Source organism: Atractosteus spatula, chromosome 12 (assembly GCF_055471065.1).
Source record: "Atractosteus spatula isolate fAtrSpa1 chromosome 12, fAtrSpa1.hap1, whole genome shotgun sequence".
In the NCBI taxonomy this organism is placed as follows: Eukaryota; Metazoa; Chordata; class Actinopteri; order Semionotiformes; family Lepisosteidae; genus Atractosteus; species Atractosteus spatula.
In genome coordinates, this window is record NC_142717.1 from 34,690,033 (window position 1) to 34,709,043 (window position 19,011).

The window sequence follows — 19,011 nt, forward strand, 5'->3', positions numbered from 1 at the left end:
CTTTTCCATCCCTCCTTCACTCCATATGCAACTTTCTCATAGCTGGTTCCCTCCTTCCTCTGCATGGCGGTCTCAGCTTCCTTGTCCTACGGCCAGGAGGGGCTGGTTTCAGTTAAATCGGTCGAGATAACTTTTACCATGACTAAGCACTCACTAAGCATTTTCATTACATTTAGCTTGTGGACATTGTTACTCCAAATGAAATTTCTGTTAGCAATGCATTACTGGATTGCTGTAGATGAGAAGCCAACACAATTATCTCTCTTTCGAAAGCCGAAAGGACTGATACCTCAGACAGCAAACGAGCTGGCAAAAGCAAGCTAATGAGTGGAATGACAAGGATAGAGTTACAAGCTGTCACAGCAAAAGAGAATTTGAGTCAATCAGCAGAGAGAATACAAAATATTTCTTAAATCTATGTTGATAGTGCCTTAGAGGAAATCTTCTGAAGGTTTATTTCTCAATATACTGCATCTATTCTTTTTTTTATCTGTCACTGGCATGCCTGCTAGTTTCTGCTTTCTTTCTGCTTGAACTAGATAAAGAACACAGGAGCTGCTGTACTGTATATCTTTCCCTTCACTGCTAATGAAAGTTCTGGCTTTGCCTGCAGGTTCTTTGAGCTCATTGCACACTTCCCTTTAGAGACAGAGCTAACGATACAAATCCTCGACCATGACTTAGTGGGCAGTGACGATTTAATTGGAGAAACAAAGATCGACCTTGAAAATCGCTATTACAGCAGGCATTATGCTTGTTGTGGGCTTCAACAGATCTATAACACGTGGGTACCCCTGTTTAGTTTCATTTGTAATGCCAAAATGTGTTGTCTTGCTTTGATGTCAGGTACTGTAACTGCTGTCTAGTCTCATTTGACTTTGATTGCTAGTTCATGCATTTGTGTTCACCTTGCAATCTGTACTCACCTTAATTTCACTACTGTATTTTTACATACTGATTTTTACATTGACCCATTGTTAAAAACATACAGTATGGCTCTTTTTTCATTCCAATTGTACCTGCCTGGTGTACAGATGGTTATTTGCCTTTCTACAATACGCTATTTTTTTATCTTTCTGTCAAAAAAGACCAAATCACAAAAACAGAAATTTTAGACATGATAATGGACAAGAAAGTTCTGATTGAGAATTCACTAGTAATGCATAAGCATCTAGTTGTACATTGGCTTTGCCTGTAGGATTAAAAAGCTTTACTAGCAACTGTATGATTTCTAAGGAAGTAGATCAATTCCTTTTTATCACTGCTCATTCTATCACTGCTTTTTTGTCTCAAGAACAGACTGATTCTTGTTTTGCTATAGTAGTGTTAAATTTGGAGTACTAACTGAAAAGAAAGTGGACTCAAAACATTTTATCTTCTTCCTTAATACCTCATAGTGTGTTCATTATCTGACTGAGGAACCTAGGTTAGTGTGTTGTGAAGTAACAGCCTCAGCAAAAGCCTTACTGCAGTGAAAATATCAGCAGATAGAAAACACATACAGTATTTAGATTAATGACAATGCTTCACAATACACAAATTTTGCTGTGCAAAATATTAATGTATTTGGCAATTAACAATGTTTTCTGTGCTTTCCTACATTCAAAGGTCAGGGTACAACAGCTGGCGAGATGCTAGAAAGCCTACTCAGATTCTCACCAAGCTTTGCAAAGAGTCCGGCCTTCCAGAGCCTGTTTATGACATTGCTGCAAAAGAAGTGAAGATTGAAGCAAAAGTATTTGAAGTACCTGACGACATACTGCAACTTGGTACTCTTCTATTTCCAAGTCTTTTGCCACAATAGAATCTTAACTGTAAACCTTAGATGTTTAATGTTTTAATCCAGGTTTAGGACCAAAAGTGCCAACATTTTTTATGTATGTCTTCTTTATGTAAGATTATGCCAGTGCCTTTTTAGTTAAGTGCAGAAGTTTTAGACACAGGTTCAGTAAATAATCCTTCTGTTATTTAAAAGCTCTCTAAATAAATTGTATTTGATGTATTTTTTAGTAATATTTATACTTCCAGATCCCATTTTTGTTTAGCATTTTGATGATCACAATTATTTTCAATTGTTATTCTGTTTCTTTAATCTCTTGATTTCTTCCATTGCTCCTGAAATACTTTGTTTCTTTGTCTCAGGATTAAGTGTGACCTCCTATAGTTTTTGTTTCCAGTTTTTTCATGGTCCTCATAATGACTCATTTTAGCCAGCAAAAGCAGTCGTGCTCTCCACCTGTGATGTCTGTGGCTTTTACTGAGAATAATGTCCTGAGCACAGTCACAAATTCACATCCATTATTTCACCATAAAGTGTGAATTCAAGGTCATAAAAAGACTTAAGAAAACAAAAATCGAAAGGTGTTTTTTTTTACCCTATAACATACCAGATGTTTTGAATAAGAGCCAGAATTATTCATTTTTGTGGACACAGGAAAAACTACAGAACAACAAGAAGAAAATGCAGCCTTGCATGTTCTACATAACTGGGATGACATGCCAATAGCTGGCATTGAGCTGGTTCCTGAGCACGTGGAAACTAGATCACTCTTCAGTGTTGAAAAACCAGGAATGGAGCAGGTGAGATCCACATAAAAAAGTGTAAGGTTTTTTTGCCCGTTTTCAGGGTACACATATACTGCAAAAACAGATGGATTCACAGGAATGTTTGGGACTTGCAGCTCTTCATTAAGATTTGATTATATCCTGACCTCTTTTTATCTCTTCAAAACACGAAATAAGAACAATACATTGACCACTCTTAAGAGGAAAGCAGATATCACCACAGTATGTATTATACTGTTACACTATTGCAAAAGCAGTCCCATCAAGGAACAATGTAATTCAATCACTTTTCCAAACTGAATAATGTCTTTCAGGCTGAAGGCTACACATATACATTCATACATATGTTTTACAAATGTTATATGTTTATAGATACATTTCATATAAGTAATAGTTTTTGCCATACAATTCTGACCATTTAAAGCAGATAAAATTATATTGCAGTGAATTCAACATTTGTACCAATACAGTATGTGACAGGAGGGTGTTCACCACCAACTCCAGATGTCCTTGAATTACATTTTCTAAGATAAAGTACTATGTATTGTAAGTACACTGACTGGAAGTAAGCACAAAATTAACATACATACCTTTGTATTGAAAACATATTAAATAAATTCTAAGTTGCATGTCATGTATGCATGTCAAGCACAATGGTATAATAGACTTAAAGGACTGTGTTTTGCAAAAGGGTGCGTTCATTTCTCTCCCACTTTCTGGCCAAAAATCTTAAAAGATCTTTGAGTTAATTTAAAAGCAGATTTTTGTACATCTCTTGAAGGGCAAAGTTCAAATGTGGGTAGACTTGTTCCCTAAAGAATTACCCACGCCACCACCAGTGAATGTGTCTCCACGGAAACCACAGAGGTAGGTTCTTAGTATTTAGTAAACTGACATGTTACATGAGAAGCAGTCTCAACTGAGCTCTAACAGTTCATGAATTTATTAGCCTCATAGTAATTAAATTCAGGTGGAACTGTACTTAATCCTCCGTGTTGTGGAAACCTGTGATTAAATTAAAATAATGTGATAAACATTTATTGTTGGTGAGGCTTCAAAACATTAAACACGTTCAGTGAGCAATTTTAATACTCTAAAGGACCTAAAAGCTAAATCACTTGTTTAGCCTTAAAAATACATTTTCAGACAAAAGCCACAAGACAGTTGAACAAACGGCTGAAGCAATATAACGATTCTAAGCAAGACTGACATTAGAAAGTCTTTGCCTAAAGGGAGGCTGCTTGGGTCTAGACAACTGTTACCAGACTTCATGATGAAAACACTCTTGTTACACTAGTAAGACAAGCATTTGCTTTCCAATTGATTTTCCTACGGCTCCCATACAGAAGTATATTTCTGAGCCCACGTCTTTTACAAGAAAGAGACTTGCTTTGCCTACAGACCTTAGCTGGCCCCCACCAGCCTCCCTCTGCATATGAATGTCTTCTTGTTATCTCCCCTGTGCAGTTATGAACTTCGAGTCATTATTTGGAACACAGAAGATGTCATACTTGATGATGTGAATCCAGTCACTGGAACCAAATCCAGTGACATTTATGTGAAAGGGTAAGAAATGAATTACAATTTGGGATAAAATAATCTCGGTGTCAGTATACGATTAAAAATCTTCTTTGCACTGTAAAATCTGGCAGGTGAACTGAAACGTATGTCAGATTTTGCAGATTTATGAATCTACTAGTTTAGTTCTATTTTCTTACACATTTATGACATTTTCATAGTAGACCATATAATATTTCATTTATTGTTGCACATTTTACATGGCATGTGGTTAAAAATGAAAAGCTAAGGGAAGATATTCTGAAAATCAAAAGAATAAAGAAACTGTTTTCTTCATCTTCTTTTGAATCCTTATTATCACAGATGTGAGTTTTTTACATTTTTTATGCCAGGCATAGTATTACATTTCTGTATCACAGTCATGTTTTTATCTAGTCAGATATCTACAATTTACCTAGTCAGCAATAATTTGTGCATCAAAACGCCATCTTTTGTCTGCTTTTTTAAATATACTTTTGAAAGGAATTTGAAGATTTTTTTATTTCAGTATTTTAATACAATGAATTGTATTTAGATAATTACCAAATCTACTATTTTTCAGCTATTCAGTAAGCAGTCTGAAAGTTTTATTTGCTTTGCGTCCCACAGCTGGATTAAAACAATGGACCATACCAAGCAGGAAACTGATGTCCATTTTAACTCATTCACTGGGGAAGGTAACTTCAACTGGAGGTTCATCTTCCGGTTTGATTTCCTGCCCTCAGAAAAGCAGATTGTCTACAAGAAGAAGGAGTCCTTGTTCTCGCTGGAAGAGTCTGAATACCGTGTAGCACCTATCCTCATCCTGCAAGTGTGGGACTATGACTTGGTCTCTGCCAATGATTTCCTTGGTAAGCCTTATACTGTATAAACACTACACTGTAAAAAAGGCCCAGTCCTTCAAATGAGATGTAAAACAGAGGTCCTGACTCTCCGTGGTATTTAAACATCCAAGGGCATTTCTCATAGTTCCACAGAATACATATTCAGAATGTAAGAAAACATTTGTTTATAGACTATAAATTCCTTTACAAATTGAAATAGCACTTTTCTTACTAATTATATGCTAATTATATGCAGTAGAAATATACTGAAAACAATACTTCAGAGGACTGCATATTCACATTAGATTACTTGTGGCAAGCCTGTTTGAGGACATTGAAAATGTTGATGAACAGACTGACTGGCAGATTGTCACCGCAACACTGCTGCGGACCCAGTCTCGATTATAATCTCTGCTTCATTCAGGTGCCCTTACTGACCTTTCAGTGCTGTCCAGTTCAATTTAAAATAAGACAACATACATATACAGTATTACTCACTACTAGCTTTCAGTAGAGATGACCATGATCTAAAAAATTTGACTTTTTCTCCATGTGCTTCATTTTGCATCCTTGCTGATTTCATGGTAGAACTAATAATAGAGCTGTCTGCTCCAAAGAGTAATTTAAAAGCTTTGCAGTCACAATCTAAGCCTCTCTGCAGTTGTTTCTTTGACCCCAATTAAGGAAGGACGAATATTTTTTCTCTGGTGCAGTACCTTTGAGATATGGGATAATATTTTCTGTTGGTTGGGCTGCAGCCACCAAACGTATTTGACATGTGACCTAAGATAAATGTTTCCTAGTCCATATAAGTGAAGTGTATGAAATTAACCTAGAGATATTGTAATCCACTGTGTCAGTTAATTCATATGATTTTTGGTACATTAACTCCCTCATTACTGCAAACCTGGAAAATGCTAAGCATCTTTAATCACTGAGGCAAAGCTCTGGGAATAAAGTTAGTTATAAGTATGTTAACTGAAGGAATACGCATAATAAGTATTTGAATCCTGCCAACTGGGAAGTATCTGTTATGAGAACAAAAGGAAAAAAATACAAGAAAAGAGCAGTTATACAGGTTATGTTTCCAGAGAAAAAATAATGCATTCAGCTTAAGAGAAAAAAAGCTTGTAGTAAATATGCAGTGAAACCTCCACAACACTGAAATTGTAATAAACATAACAAAATATTTTGTGACTCTTATTTATAGTTTTTAAATTATAATAATAATAATAATAATATCCTTACATATATAGAGAGCTTTTCTGGACATTCCACTCAAAGCTCTTTACAGGCAATGAGGACAAATGTGTACCCCCCACCTGGACAGCAGCCAAAGTGCGCCAGTATGCTCACCACACATTAGCTGTCAGTGAGTAGGAGAACTAGAGTGATGAAACCAGGTCATAGATGGTGATGATTAGAAGGCCATGATTAGTAAAAGCCAGGGGAAAATATGGCCAGGACACTGAGGTAGCACCCTTACTCTTTTCGAGAAATACTCTGGGATTTTTAATTTCCACAGAAAGTCAGGAACTCAGTTTTACGACTCATCCAAAGGACGGGGCCTTTTTTTACAGTATTGAGTCCCCGTCACTATACAGAGGAATTAGGACCCTCACAGACAGCAGGGTGAGTGCCCCCACCTGGCCCCACTAACACCTTTTCCAGCAGCAACCTTATCTTTCCCAGGAGGTCTCCCATCCAGGTACCGACCAGGCTCACACCCACTGAACTCCAGTGGGTTGTCAGTTGTGAGTTGCAGGATGATATACTGTAGTTGCTGACATCTAAATGATCTATTCAATTTAAAAAGGCTCTCAAAGAGTATTGTAAGTAGATGTTGCAGGGAACCATTTGAGTGTTCCATAGAGGCCTAAGCCCCACCATAGAATCCTTGGTGTGCTGAAACCTCTGCAATTCTGATAGAGCGATGCCGACATTTCTCAGAAAGATGTGTCAAGGAGCAAGTTCCCTGTGTTTTCACAGAAACCATAAGATAACCCTGAAACACAGAGCAAGCAACTAATACCCAGACACACACAGTTTTTTTTTTGTGCCGGTGAAAGTCTGGCCCATTCACTCCCCCAGACCAAAACCAAAACCGGCAGCCCTGTCCGCACCCCTAGTCTCCTAACAACAGCTAAACCATAAAGTGAACTACTTTTAAGCTCAAAACATTTCAGCTTAAAAGAAAAGGCCGATTTCCATTTGGCTTTTCCCTTTGTTTTTCACTAACTTGGCATTCATTAGAAAATGATCCCCTGTGAGGGTTTTTTTTGTATCTTTGTAAGATATGGATTTTAACTACAAGTATGTTCTAATAAGCAGCAGATTTCTATATTTAGCTTAGTGTCTCATAGCGTGAAGAAATTACTTTGAACACTTTCCTAACCTCCAATGGCATCGATATGAGGATGAAGTGCAACGTGACCCAGAAATGTCAGTCCACTCAGTATTTTTTAATTTCTAGCGGCATCCGGAAAAAAAAAAATAATTTCCAAATGTCACAGAAGGGTTTGCGGTTATAAGGCAGATATGTGGGTCTGAGAACAGCAATTAAATAGCCCCTTAACCTACATTCTGTAGCTGTAACTATAATATAGTAGCCTCTGCTTCTATATTTTTTCTATATATATATTCTATATATTAAACTGATTTTTGCCCCATTATTTCATGTTTCTTAGGTTTATTAATAAATGATAGGTCACAGCATTGAATAGGGCAGTATTAACATAAGATAGATAGATCCTGCATGCTCCATGACCAGATGAGTTATTTTTGAGCATAGTCATGTTATCACTAGCTTCAGATTCAGGTTTCTGACCATAAAAGAAGCACGGAGACAAAGTGTCCACTGCATATGTAGATCTGCAGTTGTGCTTTTTATATTTTATAGTTATTTGAATTATTTGTAATACTCACATGCCTCCATTAGAGTTTAAACTTGGGGTCCCATTGGAAGTGATTGATTGAAAAGGGCTCTCCAGGTCAAAAATGTTTGAACTAGATATTGAAAAACAGTTTGATTGGAGTAGAATGTATCTTTGTAATTTATGTTGTACTTTTCAACATTCTGTACTCATAGCTTTTTTTTTTTTACACAGGCTAGAGACTCCTGAAAAAATCCAGCTTTACATTTTTACCAAACATGAGCAGATTTGAAAACTAATGTAAAATATTTATCAGAATTGCAATTGGAATTCCATTTTAACATTTCTTTTCAACATAAATCAATGCATTATCATTTTAACACATTTTCTATTTAATAATACAGATCACCGAGCCATGCATGCCTATTTGGTAAAAGACATCCTCACAATAAATGTGCATTTTAAGAAATTAAGATCAACAAAACATATTTTGATCAGGTTCTCTTTACATTTTTATTGAGTTGAGTATGGTCAGTTATTACCTTATCTCATGTTCCCAGATGTCAGCTCTCTCCTATATATAATATACACTACTCTGTGACCTTACATTTACTCTGAAAACAATTTTCCCCCCCAAAGGTGCCATTGAAATTGACTTGACCAGAATGGTTACTGGCATTAAAACAGCAAAGCAGTGTTCTGTGAACATGGCAGTAGAGGGCACGTACCCGACATCGTCCATTTTCAAGAAGAAGAGAGAGAAAGGATGGTGGCCATTTACGAAGGTGAAAGAAGCAGAGGAGGAAGAAGAGGAAAAAGAAAATGACAATAAGACAAGGAAAAAGAAGAAGGAAAAGGAGAGGGAAACTGTGACTGTAGGAACAGGAAGTAGTGCCTACATCTTGGAGCTTACAGTAAGTGAATGTAATCATTTCAAACAAGACAGAGCTGATAGACCTGTATCATCACAGTCAATTGGAATTTACCAATAGATTCCTAAATTTGCCAGATTTTACAATAATACAATTGCCACAAAGACATTAAATTAAACAGAGAAATCAATTCTGGGATTAAGGAACACTTGAAGACTTCCAGTAAATAGGCATCCTATTTGATATGTGAAATACAATAGGAGCTTTAGTGTTCAGAATGGAAATTCCTTAAGGAGGTGTTCACACTCAAGAACACTTTAAATAACACAGGTAACCTTTAACACGTTTTAATGCATTGTGAATCGTATTTAAAAATGCTAAAGCTTTTTACTACTGCAGATAAAAGACTGGATTTAATAGGATTACAAGCTTTTGCCAAAGATTCAGAACACATAATATCCTTTTGTGTACTAAATGAAGACACCTGACCTGCCTCCACATTGCTTCTAGTCCAGAGTCCTTTTGCAGGGTCAGGCATAGATGACAATCCAATTATTAGTCTTGCTTTTCTTTTCAGTTAATTGAGACCTATTATAGGATTGAGATCATTTTTAATAGTCCTGATTCTGCTCATCCTTTTGTTAAAGAATGTAAATGCAATAACTGAATAGGACCTCTCTTGTTCAGCACTCATAATTACAGTGCTTCCCTTTCACAGGGCAAGGTGGAAGCCGAGTTTGAGCTTCTGACTTCTGAGGAAGGAGAGAAACACCCAGCCGGTGAAGGAAGAGAAGAGCCTCAACCACTTGAAAAGCCAAAGTGAGTTTCCTTTAAACAGCCTTCAAGAGTTAGGGACACTGTTTTTATATGATGGCTACTGTTACCATCATCTTTGAAGATTTATGAGCTATATAATTGACCAGTACCAATATTTGATTTTTCTTTTCTCGACAGTCGTCCAACTGTTTCAATGGCATGGATTGTGAACCCCTTCAAGACTCTTTATTTCTTCATATGGAGAAACTACAAGTGGTATATCATTTTCTCCCTGCTTGGTGTTTCAGTTATATCCTTCCTTGTCATGCTTGTCTACACTTTCCCAGGTAACATCACCAACAAGCTCACAATTGGGTGAGAGAAACTCCCTTTTTCTGTTGCTGCACACCTGTGACTTGCTGGAAGGAGGAAGGTGAAGGAAGTTTTAAGAAATGTCTTATTCTTTAGCTGTTGAGAGATGCAAAAGTTGTATGAATTGTTTTTTAGGCCCACCATTTGTGGCAGTTGTTGCCATTCTTGCTGCTGCACCTCACTGAAAAATGTACAAACACTATAGGAGACCTGGGTTTTGTATGACAGATGGTGCACAGGCTTGTGAGCTTGCATGTTCTAACTTTGGCTGCTCCACATTTTCTCTTCTGACTGAGGACCCACATGGATACCTACTATATGTCCAGGATAGTGAAGAGAGAAAACTGTTAATGCTTCACTTAGGTCACAGGACAAATCTGTATCAGACACTGCTGCATTACATTGATACATAAAGTTAAAGTGGCAGAAGAGACTGTGTAAATTATAAGAGATCACTGCAGGGTCAGGAATTAACAACAATCAATCCTATTATAAGTCTTGTTTTTCTTTTATTATTGAGCCTCCTTATAGTATCAAGTACATTTTTAACAGTAGTCTCTTGATCCTGTATCTGCTCAAGCTTTGTTAAACTGTGCAACTGTAATAATGTATTTTTGTAAAAAAAAAAATCCTGAGCAGTGTAATCCAAAGTTTGTATTGTTTTTGAATACCTCTTGATAGCCTTAGTTGCAATATAATATTTCCCCATCTAATTTTTGTCCATCCAAAATATTAAATACTACTTAATGTTATTCTCTTACCATCATGTAAAAATCTTCATTTTCAAAAATGTATCGGAAAACAAATCAGCTCTCCATCTAAAGAATCAGGAAAGAATAAATGCTTTCTAAAAAAAAATGGTTTACAGGGCTGTAAATCTACAGGGCCTTCTTGGTTATTTTTCTTTTTTACGTATTTAAAATGAACAGTGGTTCAGTTAAGCAACTTAAGCCATAGATTTTGGTGACTCTCGGGGATCACAGTTTGCACTGTCCTATATGTAGCCGAAGTCTTACTTTTCTAGGAAATCTTTTAAAAATTTGCAAGTTGCAAGATATTACACCAGAGACAGGCTACATAATATAACGGAGAAAGAGGACCAAATTAAATCTAGGCTTTGACACACCTGATTGAAAAATCCAGTCAGTACTTTATGGTGATTTCCCATAGAAAGAAACTTCTGAGAAACATCATCATTTAATGGGCTGTTTAAATTTTATTATTGATGGGTGTGTTGACATCTAGATTTCTAACAGACCTTTGGAGTCTGTTATATTAGTCTATATTTCAAAGATGGATTCCGACACACTTGGCCTGGTGGTTCAGTGATTAGTACTGTGGGTCACAGTGCTGGGAGCCTATTCCAGACCAGTGCTGGTTCAATTCCAGACCTGGGATGCTATCTGGTTGGAGTCTGTATGCTCTCCCGGAGTTTCGTGGGTTTCCTCTGCATGTTTTGTTTTTCTCCCACAGTCCAAAAACTGGTTGGTTAAATTGGCTTCTGGGAAAACTGGCCCTGGTGTGAGTGTGGGCTTGTCTGTATCTGTGTATGCCCTTTAATGGACTGGTGTCCCATCCTGGGTGTATCCTACCTTGCACCCATTGCTTACTGGGATAGACTCTGACTCCCCAGCAACCCTGAATCGGAAGAATTGATTAGAGAATGAATGGATGGGATTCTGACCTGTAAAATGATTAAAACACCAGACATTACACTTCATTGTTATTTTTAATGGAGATCAAAGAAAAAGAACCCAAGCATGTTAAATAAAGCAAAATTAAACTAAATTGAATTTAAAATTAAAGAGCAGCTTTTGTTTGCTAAACAAAATACGCTTTTTATTAGCATATCTCTTATATATGTAAAATCGACATAAAACTACCTTCAATTAATCTGATGTTCAACTGAATTGTTGTTCCTACCAAGAACCACACTAGTTATACATGTGGGGAAAGTTGGTGCTCTCCTAGTTTCAGAAGCATGTGAACCACAACTAGTTGCTAAAATCTGCCAATGTCTCTTTAGTTTGATGACATTAGAGGATTTTATCAGATTCACATATGAAAAATCATAGAAAACACTTTTGAAAAATAATCTTTCTTTGTTGAAAATCAACTCAAACTGCAATTTCAATCAAGACTGAATTTCCTCACCCCTGAGTGGACACTTCTTCAACAACACAAGATTAAAGATGTAGTACTGTACCTTTTGATACCTTTGTTGGTTCTTTAGAGATTGATAGCCAGGTCTTATTTAGATTGAAGTTATTTTTTCTGCAGATAGAAACCCTTGTCCTGGCATAGCTGAAAGAGCCTTTCCATTAGCCCACGTCTTGTCAAAAGCATAGTATACTAGTCTTTTAATTAGACTTGCCACCACATAATTAATAAACCTAGTGCTCTCACATTACAATCAGTATGATTTTAAAGCTTAACTTTATTTTCATGTACCTTGAACAAGGTTATAGTGAAGGCTTTAAATACAAAACCTCATTAAAATATTCTCATATGAGGAGGCAGAATTAAAAGCGCAACTGAAAGGTTTTGAAAAAGATTTTTTCAGTTATGTGCTTAATTTAACATAACAAAATTATTAAATTTGGTGGAATCACACAGCACATGGAAGATGGGAATACAGATGATGTGAACAATGTAACAGGTCAAATTATTAAACTCAGAAAGATTTAAATTCTAAAAAACTCTCAAAAGGGAAAAGACAAAAATGCTTCCATTAATTCTCCAAAACAGACCATCTTGTTAATGAATGAACCCAGGAGGCAGAAACATGTGTAGCAAGGTGTTGATTATGAGAAGAAGCACCGCTCTGCAGCAGATGAAGAATTTATGGTATCCTGGATGTCCCATGTAAAGAGCATATCAGGGGACCCTGAATATTAGTAGCTCATTAATGATGTAGTGTTCCTAGATCATAAAACATATGCTGCTGACATCTTCAATACACAAACATGAACAGGAAAGGGGTATATCTGTGGGTTCAGCTGCCTGTAGTTCTCAGTATCTCTGAGGTTTCTATACATAACATCTCTAATGAGAAAAAAAAACTTAATTTTAAAATGACTTCATCTAGGAACAGTAATGTACAAGTGACATTACTCAGCTCACACATAATGTTTGAGAAAAAGCATCTTTGTGAAATAACTTGTGTAGAATGCTAAGAGACTAGGTCTTAAGCCTTTCAGTTTCTACCATGAAGTATATACAGTAATAACCTGGGGAAAATTGTTCAAGGAATCCTTCAAAACTAAAAAACATGAGGCAAATTAGTAAAGGCAGGTTAGTAACAAAAAACATGCAAAAATTACAATACAAATAATGCAAAAGACAAAGCCCTTGTATCACTGCTTTTTCTTTAATTTGAAGGAATTTTAGTTTCACTTATCGCTACATTACTAGGCTACAATATGATATATATACGCCTTCCCAATGGTTTAAAATCATTCATTTACTTTTCTTGCACTGTCACAGGAGATTTAATCTTCACTTTATCCTATTATATAGTTGTAATGGATGCTTGTGAACTGGCATTTTCAGGCTTCTAGTAAAAAGATATGGCAGGGCAAAAATGCTGTATTATTACAGTATGTTGTGAAGACCAGTGTGAAATTTCAACACACATCGTATTTTAAGGATTATACATGATAATATACTGTATTTTATACATGATATCATTCATATTTTTTTTTAATACAAAAATCTCTGATTATTTTTGATAAGTACAACACACTGAAAAATAAATCAAGAGATGTATGTCACTGCACCGCCTATTATGATTTTTCTTAATTGAAATTTCTCTGCCTCCTATACTGTAGATGTCTTGGGGCATTTAAACAGTTTCTATTGGGTGAAAATTCCTTAATTAGACTTAGGAATATTAGGGGGCTTTTCCACAGTGAACACACATTCTCCCACCCACTGAGTTAACATGTTCTAGGTGAACATGCAGGAATGAAATTATTGATAATGAAACTCACACTGAGACACCACAAAAAGGTATAAAACATCAGTCTTTGGGAAAACAAGTATAATTATATGAATTGGTCTATGAATGCTCATATTGTATTTTAAACATGACGAAAAACAATGGCTGAACAAAAGGTTTGGATTTTTAAAATTTTAAATTGTATTGTGCCAAGACATACAGTAGCACTATAGTAATTGTTCCACTGTGCCTATAGAAAAGGATCTTTCCAGACTTGCCTCTGGTAAATCAGGAATTCGCTAGTTGATTTTTAATGGACAAAAGATCACTTTAATAAATTAAGGTTACCTTGGGTTAAAGTGAGTTGCATTCATATAATAAAGGATTTAAAAGGAATACAAAAACCTGAAACAATTTGTTCAGCCTTATAACACATTCACTAGCATTCTTATCGCCATGCAATTGCAACAATTAAGGTTGCCATCAAGGCTACTACTTGAGATCAGATTGCCTGAACTGATTAGTTGTGTTAATGCTCTTTTTTTAAAGACAATGAAACCCCTGTTATTAGGTTTAATCCAGTGCAATATAGATTTTTTTAAAACAAATCCTGAGCATGCTTCTTTCAACACATAAGAAACCTGTCATCTGAATGTTAATAAATAATGAATGCAGCACAGTAGTTGTTTATTAGATCTTCATAAGCACCTTCACTAAAGAAAGCAAATGTAAACAAGTGCATGCTGTGTCACATTCCTGCCCGTTCTCCTGGCATGCTTGTGAATGCTGCCCAAGGTCAACCTGCAACATTACATCTAACTGTACACCTATAACGAGCTAAAATCCAGAGTATTACAGATCTTTCAGATGTTCTGCATAGAACTCTACTATCTCTCCTAGGACCTGTGCTAACATCCCATAATCTGGGGCTTCCAACATCTACTGTATTGATATATTAACTAGAATGTCAAAACACTTACCAGTGCTTTGCAGTGCTGGGAGACAAAGCTAACAATTACAAGAAAAAAAGTTTTCCGTTCCTTGCAACGCTACCATCACCAGACAGCTGACAGAAGCTAAAACTATTAATACAATCACATTCCTACACCTATATCTAATTATAAATACAGTCCTATATCTATGTTGAACCACATAAACAACTGACTAAATGTACATTTTGTTGTAGAAAATGCATGTTTATCAGTTATGCTGGTGCTTTCCACTGACTTAAATTTTAACAAGATAACACTTTACATGAATATCTAGTTCCAGTTTATTTAAAATGGAAACTCAGCAAAATTTTCACTGCTGAAAATGGTCAACAGTATTGCAGCTACTTCTTATTTATTCCTTACTATGGCCCAGTTATTATACAGTGCAATACCCAGGTATGGTATGCAATGGTGTGAATGCATGAAATGTTCCAACAGGATACTACAATTGCAAACAAGAGAGTGCAATTAATGAACAGCCTAGAGCTGCTGGTTTCTCATTCTTACCTAGATACTGGGCATCTGTGCACTAAATTCTTGTTTAGGAGTGTTCTGTACTCTTGCTCTGTACTACATATACTGTATCTAAACTAACCACTTGCACATTTGTTTCACACCCAACATCCCTCAATAATAAATGTCAGATTTGTTAAAAGTGCTGCATATTTAAGGAAGCAACAAACATATTTCCATAAATAAGGGCTGTATTTTCTAATGCGCTCTTTCCTGGTGTTACAAGTTCAGCTCAGAAGGGTTAAAGTTTTGAATGTTCAATAAAATATTCATTTCTCAGTGCTTTCTAATTGAAATTAATAATAAATTGGGTCCAAACAGGAAAGAGGAGATTATGGAAGCAGCTAATCAGAAAATTGCAAAGAGTTATGCATAGAATAACGTATGAATTGCTGCCTTGAAGAACTGCTGAGAACTGGCTACCTTTTCACAATCATATAACTGAAAGTTCAGCCAGTAATTAGTTTTCAGTAATTAAATTTCATTTTTCCTCAAACTGTTAGTCTGTCCTTCCCTTCCAGTTAACCAGGGTACAAATATATGATGAAGCTGAATGTTCTCCAAACATTGGAATTAGAGCATTAGATTTTGTTTGTATAGTCTTAGTTTTCAGTCATGCATTCCTTGGACCTGCACATTCCCAAGACTCCTATAAATCGCCTATAAAGTGTTGTGCTTGTGTTTCTAAGGAAAGGTAGTTTCATTTTAAACTGCCTTCCCAATGTAGTAGAGAAGCGGAGAACTGACGTACCGGGTTCTTATGGAACGAGGGTCGATGGTAATTTTAGCATAACAAAAATATAACATTTAAAAAAAGGCACAAGTAAAAACGGCAACAAAAGCACAGCATAGTTTAGTTTTTTTTCTTCAAAAACCTATTTGCCTTTTACACATTTACATATAGTTTAAATAATAAACAGCTTTCTTGAGATAGTATGCCATCCCAAAGCCAACATCAGTTTATATATTACTAAAAAAAAAAGAGAAATTGAAATATTTGCTGGACCATGGCACTGGATGTTGCTTAAAAGACAAAAGCGATTTACTGCATTTATTTTGTACTGTTTTCTTTTTCAGTTGTTAAAAATGACCATAAAATTCACATCTGGGATTATATTCCAGATTTTTTTTTTAATTGTGCCATGTGTCTATATTTTGCAACCTGCCACTAATGCTTCATTATTTTAGACAGTCTGCTATCTCAAATTTTCCATAAGTACATGTTCACTTTTGATTTAGTCTACTTCATCATTTTCCACATAATTCTGGTAAAACATGCTATGTTCAAGTTATTTTTTTCCATGGGAAAACTTGTCTGATGACCTGACAGCTTTCTCACACTTCTGATTAAATCACATCTGTCTGTATCTTGTGACTACAATACAGGTATCATGCTAAAACACTGAAGTCAGCTTTAAACAAATTACATCAGAAACACAAAAATTAAACACTATTTCCAACTTCCAGGTATCGAACCCTCCCAAAGCTGGACAGAGAAACTCACCCTCTGTCCCACAATTGGGCTGTATTAAGAAACCCTAAACAATAATTTGCTTCCTTACTTTTTGGATATAAACCCTTAAGACCCCAACCTTCTTTGCTTTGTGTGCTTTGCTATCTGAACTAGACTACATGAGTGTTAACATTCAAAACCTGAAAAACAAGAGTGGAGCTAAATCCATTGAAGGAACAAATAATAAGCAGTCACAGCAGGCAGCAATTAGCTTGATAATCCAAAGGTACACAAATGTACTTTTTAAAACTAAATCTGCAAACGGTACTTGAGAAAATGTAAGACTTTTAAGAAAATGGCATCATCAAACACAGTCATGCTTATAGTGTTAGTATTCTAGATAGCCTAGGTCTGCTCCAAAAAAAGTTACTGTGTGCAACAGAACAATCTGTTCCCAGTTTACTGCATGTAGTTAATTGGTTCTTCATTTCACATAAAGTCAGCAATTCCCAATACTTGAGGTAAATCAGCTTATTGCCTTTCAAGTCACTGGATTACAGGGTTACTTTTCCAGTTTTGGTTCGGCGTCATCTCCGGAGAGGAAAAGCAGAGGGAACATTCCTAAGATACAGCCGATGAAAACTCCTATGGCTTTTCCCTGGAAAATACAAGGACAAACCAGACACGCCTTTCAATGATTGAAAATCCAAAACCTTGCTTGAGAAAAATTACTGTTATGCATTTTAACAACATGAAAGCTAAAAAATAGAAATTTAGAAAGTGCTTGTTACGAACGAAAGGCAATCCTGAATTACTGCCAAAATCTGCAAAGGCTTTTCATGATTTTAGTTTCCTTTCACAGCTGCCCTATTCAAAGTGACAACATGACAAGTAATTCTAATGACAAACCAGGAACATTCTAAAAATAAATTTATCCAGTTGGCGTATGTTCTGCATGAATGTTGAAGGAAAAAAAAAACTTTATCTGATACTATTATTAGTTTCTAGAGAGGTTCTCTCATATTTGTTAGAAGACAATTTAAAAGAATCCCAGCCTTTACACAATGCAGTGGCTAGAAGAAAGGAAAGTGACTATAAAATAAAATAAAGCAACTGCGATATAAGCTCTGACAAAGCAGAAATTCAAATAAATTTGACTTCACTACACTGCAAGCTGTCTGAAGTGTTTATTCCCTCTGCTTGGTGCACAGCAGGTTGTATAATTAAGCACATGCATCACAAAGGAGGTTCTGCAAGTTGCCTTCCATGAAAATGTGCACGGTAACATACTTCATACAGATGTGCACAGCTATCTAATGTGCTTTTCCCACAGAGGGCCTCTCCAGGTACGCACAGAAGCCAACACATCCGAAATTCTGTGCTGTGATCCACGTTCAAACTGGACATGTTTTTACTGACACTTAACATCTTTCACATATAAAACTGTTCGTTTTTCAGCATTCAAATTTTGATTACAAATATTTATATAATATATATATATAAACAGAATAGTGTATTTAAATACACTAATTGTAATTCAACAAAATCGCACCTCACTGCAAAGGAGTGGATACTTTTGCAAATGTCCACATGTTAAAATACTTTTATATCTTTAGCGATAAACATGCTACATAATTATAACCATTATAAGGACATCAGTACAGTGCAAAAACAAATACAAATATAACAATGAATATGTTAACATTATTCTTTTTCATGCTTATGGAAGTATGATTGTAGGACAGCAGCCCACTGGCATTCCCACATATAAGCTTGTGGTGCTTATTATGGTAGGTTGTTATCAATCATGTAAAAGTTGACACACCATTTATATCATCTAGCTTCTCCTGAATCAGTCCAGAGAAGAGGAACTAATTACATTCTGGGGCTTAAAGGAATGCCCGACACTATTCAAGGATAAAAGGTTTCGGTGGACCTGATCCAAGTATTCAAAAGCTAATCCAGTGGACTTTGCCAGAGGACAACTGAAAACTATGTAGGTCTTCATTTAATGCTGAGAACAGGAGGTACATCTTTAGGCAAGGGGTTATGGGAGCATTGTAAAAACTACCAGTCATGTTGTTAAAACCAGTAACCTCAGGTCTACTTCCTAATCTAAACTCTGTGTTCCTAGGACTAGGCTGTGCTCCCTGGGTCAGGAATGAGTTACTCCATGATATCAAGGCAGTCCAATCCATGACAGCTTTTAAGTCAAGAGCCAAACATATCTGTACGATAAAGCCTTTAGTGCTGCCTGATTTTATCCTAATGTATTGATTCAGATCTCTTTTATT

General features: G+C 36.0%; 2 protein-coding genes across 3 annotated transcripts in view; one reads left to right on the plus strand and one right to left on the minus strand.

Annotated features, from left to right (window-relative positions):
- The window catches only part of mboat1 (membrane bound O-acyltransferase domain containing 1), a 69,244-nt gene extending 58,678 nt beyond the window's left edge, over positions 1–10,566 (plus strand). Inside the window, exons 48-56 of the mRNA XM_088928965.1 lie at positions 614–784; positions 1,609–1,769; positions 2,435–2,580; positions 3,347–3,432; positions 4,033–4,131; positions 4,732–4,973; positions 8,459–8,733; positions 9,410–9,510; positions 9,646–10,566. Of these exons, the coding sequence (XP_088785091.1) occupies positions 614–784; positions 1,609–1,769; positions 2,435–2,580; positions 3,347–3,432; positions 4,033–4,131; positions 4,732–4,973; positions 8,459–8,733; positions 9,410–9,510; positions 9,646–9,826 (1,462 nt within the window). The 3' untranslated portion in view covers positions 9,827–10,566. The remainder of the gene's footprint in view (positions 1–613; positions 785–1,608; positions 1,770–2,434; positions 2,581–3,346; positions 3,433–4,032; positions 4,132–4,731; positions 4,974–8,458; positions 8,734–9,409; positions 9,511–9,645) is intronic.
- A 2,604-nt stretch (positions 10,567–13,170) lies between these two features.
- The window catches only part of tmem65 (transmembrane protein 65), a 34,685-nt gene continuing 28,844 nt past the window's right edge, over positions 13,171–19,011 (minus strand). For both annotated transcript variants that reach the window (XM_088928968.1, XM_088928967.1), the window contains one exon: positions 13,171–17,375. In XM_088928968.1, the coding sequence (XP_088785094.1) occupies positions 17,280–17,375 (96 nt within the window). In that variant the 3' untranslated portion in view covers positions 13,171–17,279. The remainder of the gene's footprint in view (positions 17,376–19,011) is intronic.